This window comes from Oncorhynchus nerka, linkage group LG4, assembly GCF_034236695.1.
Source record: "Oncorhynchus nerka isolate Pitt River linkage group LG4, Oner_Uvic_2.0, whole genome shotgun sequence".
Classification (NCBI taxonomy): Eukaryota; Metazoa; Chordata; class Actinopteri; order Salmoniformes; family Salmonidae; genus Oncorhynchus; species Oncorhynchus nerka.
The window spans coordinates 56,784,667-56,812,073 of NC_088399.1; the positions used below are offsets into that span (position 1 = coordinate 56,784,667).

At 40.9% G+C, this 27,407-nt stretch overlaps 1 protein-coding gene across 1 annotated transcript; it reads right to left on the bottom strand.

Moving 5' to 3' along the window:
• On the bottom strand, nucleotides 1-27,407 carry cdcp1b (CUB domain containing protein 1b). The gene is made up of 12 exons (XM_029657915.2): nucleotides 27,351-27,407; nucleotides 27,135-27,209; nucleotides 13,838-14,071; nucleotides 11,891-12,247; nucleotides 9,923-10,132; nucleotides 8,651-9,007; nucleotides 8,146-8,508; nucleotides 7,680-7,877; nucleotides 5,306-5,668; nucleotides 2,460-2,816; nucleotides 1,506-1,593; nucleotides 1-1,375 (listed from the first exon to the last, which is right to left on the bottom strand). The coding sequence occupies exons 2-12, from the start codon at nucleotides 27,202-27,204 to the stop codon at nucleotides 844-846; spliced, it is 3,129 nt and encodes a 1,042-aa protein (XP_029513775.1). The 5' UTR covers nucleotides 27,205-27,209; nucleotides 27,351-27,407; the 3' UTR covers nucleotides 1-843.

A 27,407-nucleotide genomic window follows, 5' to 3' on the forward strand; every position in this document is an offset into this window, starting at 1 on the left:
AAGATTTTAAATCAAAGTTTATTGCCACAATCTGATGACCCTTGGCTTCTGGCTAAAGGTTTGGTTGTTTCCTGTAAAAGTCCCTCAACAAATACTCAATGGTAACCACTCCAACCTTCCAAACAATCGGTCTTCTGTGGTTCAAGGTTATAACAAGCTACAAGATGGGATTTAAAAGGTCACAGGTTTTAGGCAAAGGATTAATAATGTCACTTTTCCCCATAACAACAAGGAAGCCTTTTGTCTTTTCTTTGTAAGTTTTAGTGTTTTGGATTGATTACTTTGTCTATCCTAAAAAAAACTGTATTACTCACAATATCACACTGTACACTTTCACAGACCACTCAAAATGTCTAATTAATTCATAAAAATAATTGGCAGATAAAAAGTTTGGTAATGTCTAAAAATACATTTACAGAGAAAAACCTTTGGCAAACAGCATCAACAATGCAAAAAAGCTAAAAGTAACTCAAGGTTACTCATTAGATGCAACCCTGCTCCTAAATCCATGGCACACCAGTGGCCCAGGGCAACATTCATTCTATTAAGTACATACTAGCATATAAAACAAAGATAAAATAAAATCAAGAAATATACACAAAAACCAAGTCCACCAGTATTGTAAAATGAGAAGAGCAGCACCATGTGCTGTAAGGAAGCGTAGACTCAGAGGCTGGAATGAAATGTAGTACCAGTGTTGTCTGATGGTCTTATGCAGTAGACAACACACCACTAATACAGACGCCCGGATTGTTATGCAAAGGCACATTTCCGCTCCATTTCTACACTGCAGTGAACTTGCAACAATGTGAAATAATTAACAGTAGTCCATCTCACAGTACGCTAAATGGATTCCTCCCCATCCGAGCCGATGAAGATCTCCGGTTCTAGGATTTGGTCTGCACCCGACAGTCGAATCGTATTTATATCCCCAGTGCTCTTGAACGTGCACAGCTCATTGTCCACCATCCTGCGGTCCATGAAGCCCATGCTGTTGTGACGGTTTATGGGCGTGCGAGGTCTTGATGGCATGAAGGATTCCGACAGGTCCAGGAAAGGTCTGTGCATGTCTTTCTCAGGCACCAGTTCAGGCTCGTGGTCTGCAGCAGTCTCTGTGATCTCTGGCACTCCGTCCTGGAGCGGCATGAATGTCCGGTAGGTGTCGACCGGCTGTCCTTGGAAGTGGGCCTGGATGGTGCCCACATAGCTGGGCTCGCGGAGCAGGTGGCCATACACCATAGTGTCTTCGATGGAGGCGTAGACATGAGACTCATTGTCCGACCGGGTTTTGGGGAACATGCCGTCGCCTGGGATGAAGATATTCCCTTTCCTTACGAAGATGGAAGCCTCATTGACCATCGTTCTTTTCTTCTTCCTGTAAAGCACGAAAGAAGAATACAAATGGTTTTGAGTCAGACTAACTACATCAGGGGAAACAGTCAAGTCATGGATTGACCTTAACATCAAAGCTATACAGATTGTTTTGGTGAGGCAGGTGTTCTCACCTTATCACCAAGCAGACGACTGCCAGCACAATGAGCATAAGGAGCAGCACTGCTCCCACAGCCCACAGAATGGAGCTCTGGAGCAGCACTATAGAGACACACACAAGAAGATAATCATGATTAGATATGGTAAGAATTAGACAAATATAGCAGCATGTACTGTAGCAATGAAATGGGGTGCTGGTTTATGAGCAGGCTGAAAGACAGTTGCATGGAAGCATTATACTGTACATCCTCCCTTGTAACAAATCTACTCCCATGTAACAATTCAAAACACTATGGCAAGTTTCAAGTTGATTGAGCAAAGAGAAGTGAAGTTACAAGGGTTTCATTTAGGATGTAAATAATGTTTTACAAAGGTTCCATTTTCTCATCTTTTGACGGATTGCTTAGATTTTCTCAAATCGTACTAGAGACAGTAATACGTGCTAAGAGCTAAGGTTCACAACTGAATTGCATGCTGTTAATTTATACTTTATTTTTTTATCAACACCTGCTTTGGCATGCACCTTCCTACCCTCAAGAACATCAATCAGTTTCAAGTTGATAGAGCAAAGAAAAGTTGAATTAGGGTTTGAATGAGAGCGCAATATTATTTTGTAGAAAGTTGCGGTTTTCTCTTCCATCTTTTGACATATCGCTGAGCTTTTTTCATACTTAGTAGAGGGATGAACATATATTCTGAGTTGAGTCAAGTTTCACTGCCAGCACGCCTAAATACAGTGTTGATGATTATGAGACCACCATGTATCCCTAATAAGTGCCCTACGTGTATTGATGTCATTTAAGAAATATAAATTAAAATTGAAATATAAATATAAATTGTTTTCATTTTCCCTCAAATTTAAAGAGGGATTATTGAAATAACCAGAAAAATTCTAGAATTATGCAGATATCTTATCACAACCATAATTCAGTCACAACTCCATAATAACATTACAAACAGGTCCTTACTGCTAGTATTCTGTAGGGTGACCTTGCTGAGCACACTGAAGTGTCTGTCCTCCGGCAAACAGTTGGACATGTTGAGGTAGAAGCTCTCAGGGATCATCAGCTTGTCCTCTGCCGCTTCATCCTCCCTTTGACTCAATAGCTCCTCTGGAGAGCCCAGGGTCTGCACCTTGATGCACGTGTGCCCCTGGCCACACTTGGGCTGGCTGATGTTAGTGAACAGCAGGTTGGCCTGGAGGTGGCCCGGCAGATTGACGATCCAGGACACGGTGGAGTACGGCTTCATACCGTTGGGCCAGTTTGGGGTGGCCAGGAGGGCAGGGGAACCCATTCTGGGCTGGACAGTATATATGATGCTCTCTGATAGAGAAAAAGTAAGTGATGAGGAACAATCATTTTCAATACAGTTTGAACACAGTGGTTGAAGAGAGGGAGAATGGAATTTTCCACTGAATCCATTGTTAAAACAAATCCCCTTGCTATTGCTGTATTTCAGTGCTCACTTGTAGATGTTACACAAGGAATCATAAAAGGGTACGTGAAGAGGGTATTAAAGTAACTGTCCAGTGTTTCCAGATTTCTATGAAATATAATTCATTAAAATACGAGTGAAATACTAAGTACGACAAAAATAAGCTTTGTGTTTGAATGGTGTAGGCGTACCTAGGGCTGTGGTGGACAACATTTTGTCAGCCGATGATTGTCAAGCAAATAACGGTCAGTCTCACGGTAATTGACCGTTAATTAACATAAACACATTTAGCATCTCCTGGCTTCCACACAGCCTACAAGCCACTGATGCAGACCTTTGGAACATCTACATTTTAAATATTCTAATAAATCCATTTAATATAGCCTACACCATTACAATAAATCCATTATTTATTTTAGACCGGTCTAAAGAAACATGATATGAAGAAAATGTAGTCTATTTCAGAAGAACAGAATAACATACTCTGAGTTGTCTTTATGTTAGGTCCTGATCTGGCTATGCCATATGGCAGTGGGCTAAACTAGTTCATTAAGCAGACAAGATTTGCTTAGAATTTCGTAGCATCATTTTATATTATTTTATAGTATGAAGAATACAATTGAACAAAGCTGAATAAAAAATATAAAAAATTCACCAAACAATTTGAGGGAGTGGACATATGTGGCTGTGTTGAACAGTTAACAAAGAAATAGGTACTTCTATATGCTTCATTTAGAGTTATTCATGTAACTTCAGTTCTACCAACGTTGCTCTTTATGTTTAGATTTTTTATACATTGTAAGGCTGCATGACGCGACTAATGATGATTTGAAAAAAGTCACTTGAAATGCATGAGCTCTACTTTGTTTGTTGCGCAGGCTGTACACACTTCATCAGTCTCTCACTCACAATTTGACAAGCACTTGATAATGCCTCGATTTCCCGGCAGGATCCCCTTTGTGTGGCCGTAATGCTCCTTAAAAGAAATCCATGCCTTTTGCGGCCAGTGGCCGTTGAGCCCTTGGGCTAAATATTATAATTCTCCTCTCCCTGATTGCTACGAAGCACCGCTCACTCAGATGGCTCTCCATTACGTGATCGGGTCTTTCTTACAGGCTACAAGTGAAGACTGACATTGGGGACGCAACTGTGCGCACCCTTATCCAATTCCAAGGTGCATATTAAAGATATTGGAAGAACGGTCCACATTTACTTTTTGTCAGCCAACAAGATGAGTAGGCTAAATGAACAGAAAAAGCACTAGCCTATGTCAATCTACTATTCCTCATAGTACAAACGTTTACATATTCTATTCTGTGTGAGAAATAAATATTCCAAACATAGTCTGGGACAGTTGTGGGATGCGATAGATCCCAAATTAATACAACCACTAGCAACAAAAAAACATTTTTTTATGCTGGGCATCATTCACAAGTGGTAATACATAATTCACAAGTGATAGGCTAATATTGTCACCCATCTGACTATTCTTGATTTAATGCTGTATTTACATATACTAAATAATGTGTGTGTGAAATTAGTTCTGATTTAGAACAGACCATTATCATGCACCTGTCTCAAACCAGGGGCAGGGGAAAAAAATACACGTAATCTATGCACTTAAATAGCAAATGTAGGACGCTTTTCCTGTGGTTAATTTTCATGCCAGCCAGGTAGGCTATACTCCTGTTGTAAAGATAAACAATGTGCTTACTGTTAGGAAGGTTGATAAATAAATATAGTAGATCTAGCCTATAGAAAGCTGATGGGATCCTCATCTTTTTAATAAAGGCTATCACTCAGTTCTCGCACGCAATTGCATATCATATATAACTGTTGCCCAACATGAGATCATGGGCTCTCATTAAGTGTTTGATTAGATTTTAGATGACATTTGCATTGATGTCAGAGTGATTATATGGACAATAGAGTGCTGAGTACCAGGCAGTTAGCAAGTTTGGCAGGCAGCAGCATGAGCTTGGAGAAGCCTAATTACCATGACTAAACTGCCACGTGGAATTTGACTGCCTTCATGACTCGCGACCGCATGGCGGTAATATGGTCACTGTAATAGTTCTAGGCATACCCCAACAACAGAATGGTGTGAGCGTATACCGGTCATTAAAAATAGACTGCTGATTGGCCAGCTCCTCCTCCTCAGAAGTATGACATCATACTCTATGAAGAAATAGCAAATATTTTTTAAACGGTCTGTTTGAGATACAAGTTTTTTGAAGTGAATTTATGCTTTGGCCACAAATGGGGATATAGGATGAGTCAATTTGGGTATGAGTTACAATGAGATTTTCACTGGACAGTTACTTTAAAAGATTTAAAACGTGAAAAAAAAGACTGCAAATCCAGTTAGTTAGCATACCTGAGATTTCATCACTGAAGGACACATTGAGGAAAGGCCCTTGATTCAGGCTAAGGTCCTTGGCTGTGGCAGTGACAGAGACGTTGGAGTGCACTTGGACTTTGCGAATGATGCCTTCGGAGCAGAAGTAGCCAATGGAGGACCCATCACCCTCAGCTATGTGAAGGGAGACACTCCCATTGCATTCCTGTCCTGGCAGGGACTGCCTGAGGTTTCCTGTGGGGGACAGTAGATCCACAGTGCCATATACTGGGATGTTGAGGTGCCAGGTGAAGCTTTGTAGTAGCGTAGGGAGGCACATCGGAATTTTGGGGACCTTGAGAAGAGTCCCGCTCACAGAGCATGAGTCCAAACTCTGGCATCCTGGAATAGATCCACAGAGGCTTGAGAGATTATAATGGTTTACACACAGTGCTTTCAGAGTATTCACACCCCTCTACTTTTTCCACATCTTGTCGTGTTACAAATAAAACGGATTCGGCATTTTTTGTCAATGATCTACACAAAATACTCCAATGTCAAAGTGGGAAAAAAATTCTAACATGTCAAAACAATCAAGAAAAATCAAACTAATATATGCAACCCCCGGAGTCAATACATATTACAGCTGTGAGTCTTTCTGGGTAAGTCTCTAAGAGCTTTCCACACCTGGAACCTGTGCAACATTTGCCCATTATTCTTTAAAAAATGTCAAGCTCTGTCAAATTCATTGTTGATCATTGTTAGAGAACCATTTTTCAGGTCGCCATTGATTTTCAAGCAGATTTAAGTCAACTCTCGACATTCACAGTCTTCTTGGTAAGCAACTCCAATGTAGATTTGGCTTTGTGTTTTAGGTTATCATCCTGCTGAAAGGTGAATTAATCTCCCAGGGTCTGGTGGAAAGCAGACTGAACCAGGTTTTCCTCTAGGATTTTGCCAGTGCTTAGCTCCATTCCATTTCTTTTTTATCCTGAAAAATTGTCCTTAACGATTACAAGCATGCCCATAACATGATACAGCCATCACTGTGTTTGAAAATATAGCGAGTGGTACTTGGTAATGTGTTGTATTTGCCCCAAACATAACAGGCTATTCAGGCCACATTTTGTACAGTATTACTTTTGTGCCCTGTTGCAAACATGATGCAATTTAAAAATATATTTTATGCTTCCTTTTCACTCTGGCAATTAGGTTAGTAAAAGTCTAAAATGATTTGGTTTTAAATATACTTCAGTATGAAAAGAAAACATAATTGCTCAAATATACTTGAGTATCAAAAGTAAAAGTATGAATAATTTCAAATTCCTTATATTAAGCAAACCAAAAGCAAAATGTTCTTATCTTTTTCATTTAAGGATAGCCAGGGGCACGCTTCAACACTCAGACATAATTTACAAATGAAGCATGTGTTTAGTGAGTTTGTCTGATCAGAGGCAGTAGCGTTGACCAGGGATGTTCTCTTGATAAGTGTGTGAATTACACCATTTTCCTGTCCTGCTAAGTATTCAAAATGTTATTTTGGGTGTCAGGGACAATGTATGGAGTAAAAAGTACATAATTTTTTGGGGGAATGTAGTGAATTAAAAGACAAACATATAAATGGTCAAGTAAAGTAGACACCCCCCCCCAAAAAAATACTTTAGTACTTAAGTATTTTTTTTAGTACTTTCAAGGACTTTACACAACTGGAAATTAATAACTTCACCATGCTCAAATGGATATTAAGCTACATCTAACAACAGATGCCCTTATTTTCATTGGAAAACCTCCTTTGTTGTTGAATCTGTGTTTGAAATTCACTGCTTGACTGAGGGACCTTACAATTATCTGCAAGTGTTGGGTACAGAGATGAGGCAATCATTCAAAAATCATGTTAAGCACCATTATTGCACACAGAGTGAGTTCATGGAACTTATTATGTGACCTGTTAATAAGCAAATCTTTACTCCTGAATTTATTTAGGCTTGCCATAACAAATGGGTTGAATACTTATTGTCTCATGACATTTCAACTATTCATTTTTGATTAACTAGTAAAAATGTACACATTTAAAAAAAAATAATAATCATTCCACTTTGACATTATGGGTTATTGTGTGTAGGCCAGTGAAAATAAAATCTCAATTGAGTCCATTTTAAATTCAGGCTGTAACATGTGAAAAAGTCTAGGGATGTGAATAATTTCTGAAGGCACTGTACATGAATATTATTGGTGCACATCCTTAGATTTGGATAATACAAAGACCATCTGTTCTAGCTTTGTCACGAAGACACTCTAACAAGCTTAAATGAGAATGGTATAGATACTGTCCATAGTACTATAGTTCCTATGTTCAAGTGTAGTTATTTTGGAGGCAATACATGCAATCCTACTGTATGTATTGTTACAGTACCTATGGTTTTCGTGGCTGTCAGACGTAGGTCTTCACTTGGACAGTCCAGGAAAGAAAGACTTGCTTTGGTCCCTGAGGGAACTGTGATCTTCTCCTGGACCACAGAGTCCTTCCTCATCTCACAGTGGGAGTCAGAGCCCATCTTCTCAATGTGGAGGAATGGCCCTTCCTCCTCTGACAGATTTACAGTGCAGAGAACTGACCAGGGAATACAAGACAAAAAGGCACAATCATCCTGAGAAATAGGTCACTGATCACCACTCAATTAATTTGATTGAATGATATGGCTAATTTTAGGCCACAAGTTTATAATGGAAATATTAGTGGTGTATTGGTTTTGAAAAGTCTAGTGTTGGTTTAACAGATTGCATGCACAGAATAAATAAGCATCTTTGGATCTTATTTGTGATTGCTTACAGCACAATCATGTCATATAACAATTTATGATCGTCAATAGTCTTTGTACCTGGATGGCCGCTCCTCATTACCGAGAGCCTGAAATGTAGGGACAGGCCCTGTTTGGTCTTGTCAGTCTCACAGTTAAACATAGTCATGGTGAAGCTTCCCTGCCTGTGTGTTGGCTGGGGGTCCACCAGGGTCTTCTGGATGCCCACCTCCTCTCCCTCCTTGTCGTAAATCACCATCACTTTCTTCTTCCGGCAGAGAGGCACCGTGTAATTCAGGAAGTTAACTGTGTAGTTATGCATGCCGGGCACCATGAAGTCCCACCTCATCAGGTCATTGTCAGAGAAACCTCTAGGGTAGTTGGCTGAGAGAAAGTTTGTATCGGACACCCCACGAGGTAGGTTGACTTTTACCACAGCCAGCACTGGAAGGAAGAGGGTTAAATAAGGTATAATGACATGAGTAATTCTGTCATTAGAGGGATACCGAATATATATAGGCTAATAGGGATGACCTCAGCAGGCATTGATTTCCTGTGGCTCCTCCAATAGCTGCCAGACACTCACTTTTAATCTCCGGCCCAACAGTGACCTTGAAGTCCAGCGGCTCCAGCTTCCTGTCCCCAGGGACCTGCAGGGACACTCGGCCCTTGTACAGCACCTGGACCGTGGTGATGGTGCCATCTGGGCAGAACATGCCGATGGTGGCGGGCCCGGTGCGCTGGTAAGTGATGATGGTGTAGGTATGCTCGTCAGGACAGGACTCAGAGGGTGGGATCTGTCTCATTCCCGGTGATGGGAAGTCCAGCTGGAAGGAAAGGCCAGGTGGAACTTTCAGGTCCCAGGTGAAGGTTCTGTTGAAGTCTGGGAAGAGGGAGGACTCCGCCTGGACAATGTTCCCGCTGCAGGCGATCTCTGTGCAATCTGGAGGAGGAAAAACATCTAATTGGCGACAGATTTTCATGCGAATATTCTAAAATCGGAAAATATGCGCATTTTCCCACCAGTGGTGTTTCCACCAAACTAACTTGTTTCAGTGCGTGATGACATAGTGCTCACAAAATGTACTTTTTCACCTACAGTTTAATGTACTGAATAAAAATCTAAAAGCTCAATGTGTCTCCATTGCATTTTCAACTCTGCCAAAGGTTTGGTCACAAAAACTGTTAAATAGCAAATGTGCCCACTCTGGTCTTGGCACATGTGCTCTAGCCTACTACTCAGATACAATGTGGGTAGGCTGTGCTGGTAGGCTACTATACATGATTAGACTATTATGGATGAGAGAATATTTTTATCTGTCAAACAGCAGTCAAGCATCGACCACTATGTCCCCAGAATAAGACCCTCAATATTTATTGGAAAGGAGCATCAAGCTCATCACCGTGTATCATGCTGTGAAGTTCATCATCATTTATTTAATCTGTATCCTAATAACCTGCATGGTTTCCCAAGTCGTAGTGGGAGGACCACACACCATATCATAACCTGACTCCAAGTTTAATTTGATATGATGATTATTTTTTAAATATTTGCGCATAATTAATTTTACAGACAAAAAGATCCCAAAATGTCTAATGAACAAATGATCTGTGAGCATTTATAAAATTGTAACAAAGCCTCCTGTAGTTTCCATCCCAGCTTTAGAGATTTAGTTTTTATGGGGTATGACTATGTGGATGGAATCATGGTTAGTGAAGCTAACCGATGAGCAAGGGTTGACACTTTTAAGACTCTTATTGGGTCCCTTGTGCCAGGAAAGCTCAATCAAGTGCTACTAGAAATCAGGTTTGCTCAGTGCCCTGTTGAGGCGAGGAAAATGGGTCAGAGGTGTCTTACCAATATCCCTGTTGATCTGCACACTGAAGACATATTGTGGCTGTGGGCAGGTGAACGTCACAGAGATGTTGTGGGCGTCTTTCAGGACGAGTTCTTTGGAGTTACAGGTAGGCCCCTCCCCAACACACACACTGCACTCTTTGGCTTTGGCGTCTCTGCTGATGGTGACGATAGTGTCTGGCTCTGGGGTCACTGACATCATTCGGCTCTCTGAGGAAGATTCGAAACATAAGCACTCAAACTACACTGAACAAAAATATAAATGCAACAAGTGCTGGTCTCATGTTTCAGGAGATTAAATAAAAAGGTCCCAGAAATGTTCCATACGCACAAAAAGCTTATTTCTCTCATATGTGTTTACATCCCTGTTAGTGAGCATTTCTTCTTTGCCAAGATAATCCATCCACCTGACAGGTACGGCATATCAAGAAGCTGATTAAACAGTATGATCATTACACAGGTGCACCTTGTGCTGGGGACAATAAAAGGCCACTTAAAATGTGCAGTTTTGTCACACAACGCCACAGATATCTCAAATTTTGAGGGAGCGTGCAATTGGCATGCTGACTGCAACAATGTCCACCAGAGCTGTTGCCAGATAATTTAATGTTAATTTCTCTACCATAAGCCACCTCCGAAGTCGTTTTTGAGAATTTGGCAGTACGTCCAACCGACCTCACAACCGCAGACCCATTGTGAGGCCCATTTTTTAAGGTACACTACATACACAAAAGTATGTGGACCCCCTTTCAAATTGGTGGATTCGGCAATTTCAGCCACACCCATTGCTGACGGGTGTATAAAATCAAGCACACAGCCATACAATCTCCAAAGACAAACAATGGCAGTAGAATGGCCTGTACTGAAGAACTCAGTGACTTTCAACGAGGCATAGGATGCCACCTTTCAAACAAGTCTGTTTGTCAAAGTTCTGACCTGTTAGAGCTGCCCCCGTCAACTGTGCTGTTATTGTGAAGTGGAAACGTCTAGGAGCAACAACAGCTCAGCTGAGAAGTAGTAGACTACACAAGCTCCAAGAACGGGACCGGCGAGTGCTGAAGCGCGTAGCACGTAAAAATCGTCTGTCCCCGGTTGCAACACTCACTACACTCACTTCTCTAGAGTGATGAATCACGCTTCACAATCTGGCGGTCCGACAGACAAATCAGGGTTTGGCGGATGCCAGGAGAACGCTACATACCCCAATGCATAGTGCCAACTGTAAACTTTGGTGGAGGAGGAATCATGGTCTGGGGCAGTTTTTAATGGTTCGGGCTAGGCCCCTTAGTTCCAGTGAAGGGAAATCTTAATGCTACAGCACACAATGACATTCTAGACGATTCTGTGCTTCCAACTTTGTGGCAACAGTTTGGGGAAGGCCTTTCCTGTTTCAGAATGACAATGCCCCAGGGCACAAAGTGAGGTCCATACAGAAACGGTTTGTCAAGATCAGTGTGGAAGAACTTGACTGGCCTGCACAGAGCCCTCACCTCAACCACATCGAAGGCCTTTGGGATGAACTTGGAACGCTGACTGCAGGTGTCCACATACTTTGTAGTGCATATCTGCATTCCCAGTCATGTGAAATACATAGATTAGGGCCTGATTTCCTTATATGAATTGTAACATCTTTGAAATTGTTGCATGTTGGGTTTATATTTTAATTAATTGTTCTGTCTTCAACGAAATATAATTTAGTGTACATAAACTACATTACCAAAAGTATGTGGACCGGTTGGAAAGGAGGCATAATATGACGGTGCCACGTTGAAAGTCACTGAGCTCTTCAGTAAGGCCATTCTACTGCCAATGTTTGTCTAAGGAGATTGAATATACACCTGTCAGCAACGGGTGTGGCTTAAATAGCCGAATCCACTAATATGAAGGGGTCTCCACATAGACACTATATATACAAAACTATGGTTCACATTATTGTGAGGCATGAACAGAAGAGTTGAAAGAGCTTACGTTTCTTCATTGGTTTGGCAGTGGCCGTGAATATAGAGGAATTCACCTCCCCGCCGTTCTGAACTTGCAAAGACACCGTGGCGTTGCTCAGTATATCTAAGTGAGCCACAAGGCCATTCCTGCAGTATGTCTGAGTTTTGACCTCTCCTTCAGTGCTGGTCCTGGTTAAAGCGTACTGGTAGCCATCTTGACAGATCTCTGCTTCAGTCATCTCCTTCAGCCTGTCACTAGGGAAGTCCAAACTCAAAACGGTCATCTCTGGCACATTTAGGTGCCAGACAAGGGTTCTAATGAACTCTGGGAAGAGGGAAGGCTGAGCTGCACCTGTGGCAGGGCTGCAAGAGTCCTTGGTGCAATCTGGGTAAAATAAAATTACATAACAGTTAAGAGAAGAAGAAACACAAACAAAACCTGCTTAACGGTTCACCCGTAGTGCTAGATTTGAAAGGTGGCCTTAGCTGTTTTTATTAGAGGTTGACCGATTATGATTTTTCAACGCCGATACCGATTATTGGAGGCCCAAAAAAGCCGATACCGATTAATCGCCCAATTTTAAAAAATTGTGTTTGTAATAATGACAATTACAACAATACTGAATTAACACTTATTTTAACTTAATATATTGCATCAATAAAATCAATTTAGCCTCAAGTAGATAATGAAACATGTTCAATTTGGTTTAAATAATGCAAAAACAAAGTGTTGGAGAAGAAAGTAAAAGTGCAATATGTGCTATGTAAGAAAGCTAACGTTTCAGTTCCTTGCTCAGAACATGAGAACATATTAAAGCTGGTGGTTCCTTTTAACAGGAGTCTTCAATATTCCCAGGTAAGAAGTTTTAGGTTGGAGTTATTATAGGACTAGTTACCTCTATACCATTTGTATTTCATTAACCTTTGACTATTGGATGTTTTTATAGGCACTTTAGTATTGCCAGTGTAACAGTATAGCTTCCGTCCCTCTCCTCGCTCCTTCCCTGGGCTCGAACCAGCAACACAACGACAACAGCCACCATCGAAGCAGCGTTACCCATGCAGAGCAAGGGAAACAACCACCCCAAGGCTCAGAGCAGTGAAGTTTGAAACGCTATTAGTGCGCGCTAACTAGCCAGCCATTTCACTTCGGTCACACCAGCCTCATCTCAGGAGTTGATAGGTTTGAAGTCATAAACAGCGCAATGCTTGGACGCACAACGAAGAGCTGCTGGCAAAAAGCACAAAAGTGCTGTTTGAGTGAATGTTTACATGCCTGCTTCTGCCTACCACCGCTCAGTCAGATACTTGTATGCTCAGTCAGATTATATGCAACGCAGGACACGCTAGATAATATCTACTAATATCATCAACCATGTGTAGTTAACTAGTGATTATGATTGATTGTTTTTTTTATAAGATAAGTTTAATGCTAGCTAGCAACTTACCTTGGCTTACTGCATTTGCGTAACAGGCAGTCTCCTTGTGGAGTGCAACTAGAGAGAGGCAGGTCGTTATTGCATTGGACTAGTTAACTGTAAAGTTGCAAGTTTGGTTCCCCCGAGCTGACAAGGTGAAAATTCCTTCTGCCCCTGAACGAGGCAGTTAACCCACCGTTCCTAGGCCGTCATTGAAAATAAGAATGTGTTCTTAACTGACTTGCCTAGTTAAATAAAGACTAAATAAAGGTGTAAAATAAAATTTAAAAAATAAAACAGGCAAACGGGCGCCCAAAAATACCGATTTCCGATTGTTATGAAAACTTGAAAATCGGCCCTAATTAATCAGCCATTCCGATTAATCGGTCGACCTCTAGTTTTTATGCAGTATCCCTGTTGACACAACTACCACCCCACAGCATGCATATCAAATTCTGAAGCAGCTGTCTGTGGGGTACGTCTTTTTGACTGGTTTGGTCGAATTAAGGTGGCAGCCTAAAGGGAAACCCAATACAACAACGTTTCTCTAGACTCACCGATTTTCCTGTGGATCTGGATGGCAAAGGCCCTCTGTGGCAGTTCAGTGCAGTTGAAGAGCAAGGTGATGTCCTCATCTGGGACCAGGGCCAGAGATGAGTGACAGGCCGTCTGGGTGTCATTCTCACCGCCACGGACTGTGCACACGGAACACTGTTCCAATGGAAGGAACAGTGTGGACGACACAGTCACAGCGGCATCTTTGTCAGGGTGGACATTCATGTGCAGACATTCTGAGGGAACAGAACAAAGGTTGTTTATCATATTGTGCAGTCCACACAGAAAAGGCTAATCTACTACTATATCGTTGTATTGAGGGGTAAAACTGTTGTTTGAATCAATGAACAGGCTAAGATTTCTGAGGTGAAGGTAACAACAAATACATGAGAAAAAGATGATAAAACAGTGACATAGCATTTCAGTTTCACTGAACATTGGGAGTAGGCTAGATAGGCTACCTATTTGCATGTCTGGACTCGAGGCTGCACTGGTTATTGCACAAATACACATCCTTCCAGAACACTCGGTTACATTTTCTCTCAGAGGAAAATATGAATTTAGGTTCTCTGTGACATTCAAATTGACAGAAAGTAGCCTGTATCAAGTCCAGTGTCAGATGACTGGTCTGTGTCTAAACCTACCACGGCGGAAGCTCTTTTGTCTTTGAATAGCATATCAACACATAAAAAAATTCTACTTTAATAACAATAAAAAAATGTGACTAGTGTTGATGCTTCTGACTACCGGCCACTGTGTACTCGACTGTAAAGTACCACCCACAATTAAGTCAGTACTCAGACTGAAGTCTTATCAAAGCCCTTGTTACAGTTATGTAGGTGTCTAACAAGGGTGTTCAAAGAAAAAGTACTGTACTCTCATATTGTTTGAGAAACTCATCCTTTATTTGAAAACCTAAATATTTTGAGTAAAGTCTAATGGTTACATGGTGTACATCTTATGGTGTTAAGATGGAAGTTTGGGAAGGTTAAATCAATACTTTCCATAGGCTGTTCTCTGTGAGAAAAGTACTATTGTAGTGCACCTACAAGAACATGCAGGAAATGTTCATCACCTAAACTTGTAGAGACTTGAAGCAAGCCCAGAACAATGACAGAATTCACATCACACAGTACGGTAAAAAGTGTTGCCAAAGGGTGATTCCTCACAAAACTAGAATTTGGGGGGGGATTTTTATGACATTTCATCTAAAAAAAGGGTCCTTTGGGGGAAGGGTTATTGACATATATTTGACATGATTTTGCTAGCCCACCACCACCCCCAGCCTCCATCTCTTTGGCTGTGCTTCCGTTTCATTTCAGGGTGATTGATATAGCATATTGAGCACACGGTCTGTAGTTATTTTATTATCTTAAATGATAGAGGCTTGCCCTGGCAGTGAGATGCCCTGGAAGAGCAGAGCCTAAACCCAAGACCTAATGAAATGTATTTTCTAATAAATGGTTTTCTGTCTGACAGCATATCAAAGTTCCAAAGTAGGATCTCTGCTACTTTTAGAGTTAGAATCCAATTGAAGCATTCCCAGAGTAGCCTCTGCCAGGCTTTCACCTTAACTTCAGTATGAAAGCCTGTAGAAGACCTGGTCAGAAATATGCTTAAAGGAGGTGGAATGTATACAGAGACTGAAGAGAAAGCGAGACATCCGGCTCCCTCATTTTTTCCTGATAAGGGTAGGGCCGCTCTGGTTTGCTTATTGCCCCCACCCCGTGGAGGTGGTGTCCCAGAGCGAGATATCGCACTAGCTCAAGGCAAGCAGGCAGGGGACAATGGGCACGTTCCTCTGCTCACGTTGCTGACACATGCCAGATCTTACAACACCTGGATATGTAGTTTATGTATCAGCTAACCACATATTTATTAGCAATCTGTCAGTCGATGACGACGTCTGAGTAGGGGATCGCGACCAATAAGTAGGACAGAGCAAGCTGTTCCCTCTCTCACATGAGCATGCCAGATATTGATCACGTTTCCCTGCTCAGACGTTGCATGCATAAATACGCTGTACGCAATGTCGGAGCAGGGGAACGCGACCAACGTTAAACGGCTTCAGTCATTCATCTTAAATTTATCCCCCATCTTTGGTTGCTTTGGTGCAAGACCTTTGTCCCTCACAACAATTGGAATAGGCACATTCAAACAGAGGCAGAGAATCTAAACTGAAAGCAAATCATTTTCATAGATACCGACATGGAGTACTGTCATTTCAACCAAATTATATACAAAATAAAAACAATTTCATAAATATCCATTTTCAAAAGTATAATATGCTAGCACTGTAAATGAGCATACGTAAATATATTTGATCCCCTGCTGATTTTGTACGTTTGCCCACTGACAAAGAAATGATACGTCTATAATTTTAATGTTAGGTTTATTTGAACAGTGAGAGACAGAATAACAAACAAACAAATCCAGAAAAATGCATGTCAAAAATGTTAGAAACTCATTAGTTAATGAGGGAAATAAGTATTTGACCCCTCTGCAAAACATGACTTAGTACTTGGTGGCAAAACCCTTGCAATCACAGAGGTCAGACGTTTCTTGTAGTTGGCCACCAGGTTTGCACACATCTCAGGAGGGATTTTGTCCCACTCCTCTTTGCAGATCTTCTCCAAGTCATTAAGGTTGAGGCTGACGTTTGGCAACTCGAACCTTCAGCTCCATCCACAGATTTTCTATGGGATTAAGGTCTGGAGACTGGCTAGGCCACTCCAGGACCTTAATGTGCTTCTTCTTGAGCCACTCCTTTGTTGCCTTGGCCGTGTGTTTTGGGTCATTGTCATGCTGGAATACCCATTCACGACCCATTTTCAATGCCCTGGCTAAGGGAAGGAGGTTCTCACCCAAGATTTGACGGTACATGGCCCCGTCCATCATCATCATCATCATAATGTTTCCACCTCCATGTTTGACGGTGGGGATGGTGTTCTTGGGGTCATAGGCAGCATTCCTCCTCCTCAAAACACAGCGAGTTGAGTTGATGTCAAAGAGCTCCATTTTGGTCTCATCTGACCATAACACTTTCACCCAGTTGTCCTCTGAATCATTCAGATGTTCATTGGCAAACTTCAGACAGGCATGTATATGTGCTTTCTTGAGCAGGGGGACATTGCGGGCGCTGCAGGATTTTAGTCCTTCACGGCGTCGTGTGTTTTCTTGGTGACTATGGCCCCAGCTGCCTTGAGATCATTGACAAGATCCTCCCGTGTAGTTTTGGGCTTATTCCTCACCGTTCTCATGATCATTGCAACTCCACGAGGTGAGATCTTGCATGGAGCCCCAGGCCGAGGAAGATTGACAGTTCTTTTGGGTTTCTTCCATTGACGAATAATTACACCAACTGTTGTCACCTTCTCGCCAAGCTGCTTGGCGATGGTCTTGTAGCCCATTCCAGCCTTGTGTAGGTCTACAATCTTGTCCCTGACATCCTTGGAGAGCTCTTTGGTCTTGGCCATGGTGGAGAGTTTGGAATCTATTTGATTGATTGCTTCTGTGGACACGTGTCTTTTATACAGGTAACAAACTGAGATTAGGAGCACTCCCTTTAAGAGTGTGCTCCTAATCTCAGCTCGTTACCTGTATAAAAGACACCTGGGAGACACCATAAATCTTTCTGATTGAGAGGGGGTCAAATACTTATTTCCCTCATTAAAATGCAAATCAACTTATAACATTTTTGACATGCGTTTTCTGGATTTTTGTTGTTGTTATTATTATGTCTCTCACTGTTCAAATAAACCTACCATTAAAATTAGACTGATAATTTCTTTGTCAGTGGGCAAACGTACAAAATCAGCAGGGGATCAAATACTTTTTCCCCCTCACTGTACCTTCCCCAGGCTCTAGAGAACACGGTGAGCGTTCAGTTCACTTGCTACATTGCGGAATGGTTTGTACTGAACATCACGTTACCCCAAAACGTACGTCCCTTAAAAACCGACTTTGAGATATGTTTGCTCAGTTCTGTGGGTGTGCCAGGGTGTTGCTTGACAAAAATGAGTGGTATACTTAAAGGGCAGTGATGCATTTTGAACCCACAACCCAAACAGGTCATTCACTACAGCACCATTTTGGTTTAATTGAACGTTACACTACATTTTTTCATCCTGAACACAGGCCTGGAAGCCGAGGCCACCAACAGAGTGAATGTGAAAATTGATTCAAAATGGTCGCCCCCCGCTGGTGATTTGCAGGCTGTCCAATGATCCAAGTAAACAGAGGGCTGGATTTCATACCAATGAAAGTATACCAAACTTTTTTGATATACTCAGAAGACCATTATTAGCATGTTTTAATCACTCCTATATAAATTGTAGATTATCAAACACGCAAGAAGAAGGTCTGATTTCATTACTCCTGAAACAGGATCCAAGTGGTATATATACAGATAACTGTCAAGAGGAGTAAAACAAGGTTGTCCACTATTGGCATATCTATCTATCATTGCCAAGGAAATGTTAGCTGTTAAAATTAGACCCAACAATAATATTACGGGATCCATGGCTTAAAAACATAGGTGTCATTGTAGGCTGATGATTTATGTTATTTTAAAACCACAAAGAACCCCTCCAGTCTCAGAGGATCTACATACATTTTCTAACCTCTCTGGATTAAAACCAAATTTTGATAAAGTGTACTATATTATGTATTGGATCACAAAAAAAATGCAACTTTTACATTACAGTGTAGGTGACCAATTAAATGGTTTGATGGGGATGTGGACATACTCGGTATACATATCCCGAAATAAAGAAATTCTCACTCCAATACATTTTATTATAAAGTTAACAAAAATAGATACAATCTTGCTACCATGGGAAGGAAAATACCTGTCTGTCTATTTGTGTAAAAACCACCCTGGTTAACTCTTTAGTCATATCACACTTGACCTATTTACTTATGGTTTTGCCTACACCTAGTGACCTGCTTTTTAAATTATATGAACAAAAAAAGAATACATTTTGTTTGGAATGGCAAGCCAGACAAAATTAAATGGGCCTATTTATATAATGAATATGAACTCAGAGGGCAGAAATGATTAAATATTAAAATAATTAGACCTCTCACTAAAGGCATCAGTCATACAAAAGTTATACTTAAATCAGAAATGGTTCTCTAGTAAAATAGTAAGAATGTCTCACCCAATGTTCAAGAATGGCCTTTTCCCCTTTATACAGATTACAATGGCTCACAATAATCTCCAAAATATCATTATTTTTTAAACACGCCTTAGAAAGTTGATTGCAATTTCAATTTAATCTACCTGAAAAGACAGAACAAATAACACAACAAAAATTGTGGTTAAACTCAAATATACTAAATTGATAAAAAAATGTTGATAAAATAATTAAAAGGGTATAATCTCTGTAAATGATATCATAAATAGGACTGGTGGAGTTGTGTCACACATGCAGCTAACACAAACGTACAGTTGAAGTCGGAAGCTGCAAGGCACCCGCACAACATGATGCTGCCACCTCCGTGCTTCACGGTTGGGATGGCGTTCTTCAGCTTGCAAGCATCCTCCTTTTTCCTCCAAACATAACGATGGTCATTATGGTCAAACAGTTCTATTTTTGTTTCATCAGACCAGAGGACATTTCTCTAAAAAGTATGATCGTTGTCCCCATGTGCAGTTGCAAACCGTAGTCTGGCTTTTTTATGGTGGTTTTGGAGCAGTGGGTTCTACCTTGCTGAGCAGCCTTTCAGGTTGTCGATATAGGACTCGTTTTACTGTGGATATAGACACTTTTGTACCAGTTTCCTCCAGCATCTTCACAAGGTCCTTTGCGGTTGTTCTGAGATTGATTTGCACTTTTCACACCAAAGTACGTTCATCTCTAGGAGTCAGAACATGTCTCCTTCCTGAGGGGTATGACGGTTGCGTGGTCCCATGGTGTTTATACTTGCGTAATATTGTTTGTACAGATGAACGTGGTACCGTCAGGCGTTTGGAAATTGCTCCCAAGTATGAACCCAGCTTGTGGACATCTACCATTTTTTTCTGAGGTCATGGCTGATTTAATTTGATTTTCCCATGATGTCAAGCAAAGAGGCACCAAGCATACTTCCAAAGTTGTGGCAAAATGGCTTAATAAATAAAAGTAAAGGTATTGAAGTGGCCATCACGAAAGCCCTAAGCTCAATTCTATAGAAAATTTGTGGGCAGAACTGAAAAAGCATGTGCGAACAGGGAGGTCTACAAACCTGACTCAGTTACACCAGCTCTGTCAGGAGGAATGGGTCAACATTCACCGAACTTATGGGAAGCTTGGAAAAGGCTACCCGAAATGTTTGGCCTAAGTTAAACAATTTAAAGGCAATGCTACCAAATACTAATTGAGTGTACGTAAACTTCTGACGCACTGAGAATGTAAAGAAATAAATAAGTCATTCTCTCTACTATTATTCTGACATTTCACATTCTTAAAATAAAGTGGGGATCCTAACTGACCTAAGGCAGGGAATTTTTATTTGGATTAAATGTCAGGAATTGTGAAAATTTTTGTTTAAATTTATTTGTCTAAGGTGTATGTAAACTTCCGACTACAACTGTACATACATACATACATTCAGCAAAAAAAGAAACGTCCCTTTTTCAGGACCCTGTTTTTCAAAGATAATTTATAAATATCCAAATAACTTCACAGAATTTAAACACTGTTTCCCATGCTTGTTCAATGATCCATAAACAATTAATGAACATGCACCTGTGGAATGGTCGTTAAGACACTAACCGTTTACAGACGGTAGGCAATTAAGGTCACAGTTATGAAAACTTAGGACACTATAAAGAGGCCTTTCTACTGACTCTGAAAAACACCAAAAGAAAGATGCCCAGGGTCCCAGCGTGAACGTGCCTTAGGCAACCTACAAGGAGGCATGAGGACTGCATATGTGACCACGGCAATAAATTGCAATGTCCGTACTGTGAGACGCCTAAGACAGCGCTACAGAGAGACAGGGCGGACAGCTGATCATCCTCACAGTGGCAGACAACGTGTAACAACACTTGCACAGGATTGGTACAGCCGAACATCACACCTGCAGGACATGTACGGGAGATGGCAACAACAACTGCCCAAGTTACACCAGGAACACACAATCCCTCCATCAGTGCTCAGACTGTCCGCAATAGGCTGAGAGAGGTTGGACTGAGGGCTTGTAGGCCTGATGCCGACATCCCATTTAAATTAGAACCATTTATTTTAATACTATTATGTTATGGTATGAAATGTATGGGTTCTTGGTTAAACTAGGACTGAAAATGTAAGTAAAACGAATTAATTGTCTGTACCTTGCGGGTTTAAGGGAGAGGGATGGCATATCTCTTTAGACAGATAAAAATGTTTGTTTGATGATCCATTAGTGGAGAAGAGTATATCTTTTAGACAGATTGGAATGTTTGTTTTATGAGGGGAGTAGAAGACAATCTCCAGACCTGAAGACACTGCGCTATTGTGTGGATCGGAGAGAGTGTGAGAAACTGATGACGTCATTTTATGTTCTCTCTTTAAAATGTAATGTTCTTTGTATTTTGGGTCAGTACTCTCTTGAATTAAACGCTGTTACCTGACTTTTAAGACTGGTCTCGATCTATTTCATGCAAAAATGATAAACTTACAACTTATTATGAAATAGATAGTGTGAGAATTTGGTGTTGGCTACAAAACATATAGGAATTTAGAATTCCTCTAACAGAAATCCATTAACGCCAAGATAATGGAATTCATTGCCCTTGACAATCAACCGTTCTCTGTCGTTGATGATGTTGGCTTTCCCCGACTGGTTCAGCACCTCGAGCCCCGGTACACACTACCAAGCAGGTGATTTATCATTGTTGAAACGCACATCCATGAGATACTTGCTATATTGTGCGGCTTTCCTCAGAATGTGCTGGTCCTCATACCGCTGCGGACATTTCAATGGCAGTTGAGAACATGTTTGAAACTTAGAAACATAAACACACTAGCATTCAAACAACTGACTGGAGAAATAAGCTCATCAACTGCGTCTGCAGCAGACGTGATACCCTCTGTCATGGCATTAAAACTCTACTAGCAAAAGTACTCTACTAGAGATTGTGAACAAGCGATTTGTGGCATTCTCTCTGAGCCTCTTTACTGTGGTCGCCACCGTGCTTCGTTGCAGACAAACAGGGTTTACGTGAAATGTTACAGACAGAGATGGACAAGATGGAAACGGACAGAGTGACAGTGCGCACCGAGGAAGAGGTCCCACGACAGAAGAGACAGAGCTGAAACTTTACAGCTTGACATATATGATGAAATTCTGGTTGAGAATGAAACGACTGAACAACGAAACAGCATAGCAAGTAAGTGAAAGAAATAGGTTTTGATGATGTTTTACTGGTAATGGGGACATATGTAAATGCCAAGAAAATAACTTTTTGGTTAGTGTGTGTGTGTGTGTGTGTGTGTGGAATGCAGTCAGCATTCCAATTGCACGCTCCCTCTAAACTTGAGACATCTGTGGCATTGTGTTCTGTGACAAAACAGCACATTTTAGAGTAACCTTTTATTGTCCTGTATAATGATCATGTTGTTTAATCAGCTTCTTGATATGCCACACCTGCCAGGTGGATGGATTAACTTGGTAAAGGAGAAATGCTCACTAACATGGATGTAAACAAATTTGTGGACAACATTTTAGAGTAATACACTTTTTGTGGATATGGACATTTCTGGGATCTTATATTTCAGCTCATAAAACATGGGACCAACACTTTACGTTGCATTTATATTTTTGTGCAGTGTAGTTTCGGTATAGTTTAGGTTCAGTTGAGAGGCAATTATCAGGGTCACTATCAGATGGGCACTGCACTCAACTGTCTGAAGAAGGAGCGGAGCAGGCCCTACTTTTGGGAGAACGAGGGGCAACGGGGGAAAAACCCTTTTAAAAAATGACACGCCCTCCTAAAAATGGTTAAAACTCCAGTTCTGTTTGTGACATTAAGATTCTAACAACGGCAGTGTGTTATATAAACTTATTTAGGAAAAGTCAAGGACGGAGCGGGGCAAGACTTAAAATGTAGGAGTAATAAAAAATGTTTTTATCATGAACAGTCAGATGAGATGAGGAAAAAAGGAACCCGCACGCACACTGCTCTTGATAGAATCACTGATCTCTAATAAGCTTTACATATTGTCCTCGCGGCCTTCGTCAGAGCTTTTCTGAGTTTTTTAAATGAGCACCCTTATGTAGAAGGTAAAATTGAACATGAATTATGTCCCTATTTCAGATTATTCTGATGTTTTTATTACGCTGTACCCAATGATTTATGAAAACTTGCTTGGTAGGTCGATGTCCTCATTGTGGTTTTACAGACATGTTTAATACATTTTATGTACACACTTTATTTGAATAATTAGGAAATGCATATTGTTATATTTGGTAGCACTTGTTTTTCCTTTGCCTCCAAACCCTTTCGATTTGTGGAGCGGATGTGGGTGGGGCTAGGTCTACATAAGGGTGCAATTTTTTTTTTTTTACTCACAAAAGCTCTGACGAAGGCCGTGAGGCCGATTCACCATGTGGCAGTCTGACAGAAGACTGGGTTTGACGGATGCCAGGAGAATGCTACCTGCTACCGGATGTATAGTGCCAACTGTAAACTTTGGTGGAGGAGGAATAATGTTCTGGGGCTGTTTTTCATGGTTCGGACTAGGCCCCTTAGTTCCAGTGAAGGGAAATCTTAATGCAACAGCATTCAATGACATTCAAGAAGATTCTGTGCTTCCAACTTTGTGGCAACAGTTTGGGGAAGGCCTTTCTTGTTTCAGCATGACAATGCACCTGGGCACAAAGCGAGGTCCATACAAAAATAGTTTGTCGAGATTGGTGTGGAAGAACTTGACTGGCCTGCACAGAGCCCTGACCTCAACCCCATTAAAGACCTTGGGGATGAATTGGAATGCCGACTGCACGCCAGGCCTAATCGCCCAACATCAGTGCTCAACCTCACTAATGCTCTAGTGGCTGAATGGAAGCAAGTTCCCACAGCAATGTTCCAACATCTAGTGGAAAGCCTTCCCAGAAGAGTGGAGGCTGTTACAGCAGCAAAAGGGGGACCAACTCCATATTAATGCCCATGATTTTGGAATAAGACGTTCGACAAGCAGTGTCCACATACTTTTTTCGTAAAGTATACTCCAAATGCACTGTATACAGTACCAGAAGTTGACACACCTACTCATTCCAGGGTTTTTCTTTATTTTGACTATTTTCTACATTGTAGAATAATACGGAAGACATCAAAACTATGAAAAAACGCATATGAAATCAAGTAGAAACCCAAAAAGTTAACAAATATATATTTTATATTTGAGATTCTTCAAAGTAGCGACTCTTTGCCTTGATGACAGCCTTTTTTCTCGTAGTTTCGTGAGGAATCACCCATATGTCCTGTGGAGGCTCAGCTCACAATGACCTCAGACTGTGAGAACATGAATGTAAATAAGAGGTGTGTCAGGAACAAGATAGTAAATAGTAGTAAACAGTAAATCCATGTTCTGTATCAAGTGAGATATGCCTCTTACATGTGTGTAGATCTTTGTTTCGATCTTTGTCATCTACTTCTACTTAATCTGTCGTTCTGCCCCCGAACAGGCAGTTAACCCACTGTTCCTAGGCCGTCATTGAAAATAAGAATTTGTTCTTAACTGACTTGCCTGGTTAAATAAAGGTAAAATAAATAAAAATAAACATAAATGACTAGTTCAGGTAAAGATTCTAGGAAATGCTAGATGTGCAGCAGCTAAGATGGCGAGGACTCCTCACGTGGTGCAAAACATGGATTTTCTCTGGTGTTTGTAGAACCACCTGCATCTGGACACAGACATTTATAAGATAACGGTTTTCCAGAATCAAGAACGAAGAGAGTATCGCCAATACCGACTTAGTTGAAGAATCTATGGTGGCAGTCAGTATGGGCAAACCTGTAACGTCCACTAACAGACACCAACAAGCCTTGATTATATCACATTATCTGGCGTAAAAACTGTAGCGACAACATAACCTCAGCTCAGTATAACCCTGGCCTGTCTGCTATATCTTTTACCCTTTATCTTTAGGTCCCCTCAATATCAAATTATTCTACATCCTTTTGTTTATATGGATGGCTCTGACTTCGAATATGTGGACAACTACAAATACCTAGGTGTCTGGTTAGACTGTAAACTCTCCTTCCAGACTCACATTAACCATCTCCAATCGGCTTCCTTTTCCACAACAAAGCCTCCTTGACATGCTGTCAAACATACACTCGTAAAACTGACCATCCTACCGATCCTTGACTTCGGCGATGTCATTTACAAAATAGCCTCCAACACTCTACTCAGCAAATTGGATGCAGTCTATCACAGTGACATCTGTTTTGTCACCAAAGCCCCATGTACTACCCACCACTGCGACCAGTATGCTCTCGTTGGCTGGCCCTCGTTACATATTTGTCGCCAAACCCCACTGGCTCCAGGTCATCTATAAGTCTTTGCTAGGTAAAGCCCCGCCTTTTCAGCTCCCTAGTCACCATAGCAGCACGCGCTCCAGCAGGTATATATCACTGGTCATCCCCAAAGCCAAGACTTTCTTTGGCCGCCTTTCCTTCCAGTTCTCTGCTGCCAATGACTGGAACGAATTGCAAAAATCACTGAAGCTGGAGACTCATATCTCCCTCACTAGCTTTAAGCATCAGCTGTCAGAGAAGCTTACCATTCACTGTACCTGTACACACCAAACTACCTCATCCCCATATTGTTATTTATCTTCTTGCTCTTTTGCACCCCAGTATCTTTACTTGCACATCATCATCTGCACATCTATCACTCCAGTGTTACTGCTAAATTGTTTTATTATATGTAATTATTTTGCCTCTATGGCCTATTTATTGCCTTACCTCTCTAGTCTTCTACATTTGCACACACTGTACATAGATTTTTCTATTGTGTTATTGACTATATGTTTGTTTATGTGTAACTCTGTTGTTGTTTTTGTCGCACTGCTTTGCTTTATCTTGGCCAGGTCGCCGTTGTAAATGAGAACTTGTTCTCAACTGGCCTACCTGGTTAAATAAAGGTGAAATAAAGCAATACAATAAATACACACACACACAGACAGACACACATACATACATACATATTTTACACATCTGGGAAATGCCATCGACTTCACGATTCGATATTATCATGATATTTAGGTGCCGATACAATATGTATAAACGATTCTATATGTACTGTGATTCGATACTGTGATTTTATTGGGATTTCATGTTTCAAACATATTGCTCACCATATGTCTGCTGCAGAGGGACAAGAGAGCCATGAGAGGCCGAGTTTTGATCAGTCATGGGAAGAAAGTGCTGAAAACAAATTGGCTCCCTATTTAAAAAAGTAGATATAGAAGAAGCTATGAATGAAAAATACTGGTGTTTTGGTGCAGGTACAATCAACGATCACAACAATTATTTTGCGATAGTTAAAACAATACAAAACTATATATCATCCAAAATAATATACCGATATGTAACTGTATCAATCCCTCCATCACTAATTTATAATATTTCCAGAATTGAGAACAAAGAGAGTATCGCCAATCCCAGGCTAGTTGAAAAATCTATAATGCCGTTTTGTATAGACGAACATGTAACGTCCATTAATGGACAGCACAACCCTTTGGTTATTCACATCACATTATCTGGTGTGGAAACTGTAGCAAGGTATGTTGCTTGCATGTTATGTGTTAGGCCGCTCATTTCACAGTGTCAACTCAATCAACATGATATATCTGACACAAATTGGAGAAAGGTGTCTGACTATTTTAGTACAAATTGTGCCTAAGTGCAGTTTAAATTCAACCTTGTGTGTTCTATTGAAATTAACTTCCGTATAAAGACGTCGTTTTCAGCTTTTCACTTTTCAGTCTGTCCTACCTGTCTAACGTTAAAATGTCATGTGGGCAAAATGTCATACCCATTTGGAAACTATTTCCAATTGCAGTGGATCAAGAATATGCAGAACGCTGTTACAGATTAACGTTACATGATTGTGAAACTATTTAATGTATTATTATTTTTTAAATGCTCGCAAATATACAAAACTATAAACTTGTAACACTGAAGTAGAATACACTTCTTACGTTTATCGACAACATCATATTCTGCAACATTGAGAATATGTAAAGGCCACACTCAGTACATGATTTATAACTTATTGTTAACGTCTGCTTGCTTTGTTTGAAAGGTTGTTTTGAATGTTCTCTCACCTGACAGGTTGAGGCGTAACAAAATCACAATTCCCAGGAGCACTCCAGCGCAAATTGTAGTGAGCCGCATGTCCCCTGATAAAACGACAAAAAGATTGGCTTAAATATTTCTGGATAAATGTTGTTACCAAAACCACGATATTTGCCTTTTTTAAATCCCAGGTTAAAATATTTTTAATGGCGGTGACCAACCAGTAGCTTCCTGATTTACATTACCTGTTTCACTCAGGGCGACGTGTAGGCTAACGTAAAATTGGTCTGTCGAAACTTGAC

Bases quoted from the DNA above. Each gene is read 5' to 3' on its own strand.
- cdcp1b (XM_029657915.2), bottom strand. From the start codon at position 27,204: ATGCGGCTCACTACAATTTGCGCTGGAGTGCTCCTGGGAATTGTGATT. The intron at 1,594-2,459 runs GTAAGGACCTGT...GTGTCTCTATAG, and splicing joins CACCCTACAGAATACTAGCA to TGCTGCTCCAGAGCTCCATT. The intron at 1,376-1,505 runs GTGAGAACACCT...CGTGCTTTACAG, and splicing joins GTCGTCTGCTTGGTGATAAG to GAAGAAGAAAAGAACGATGG.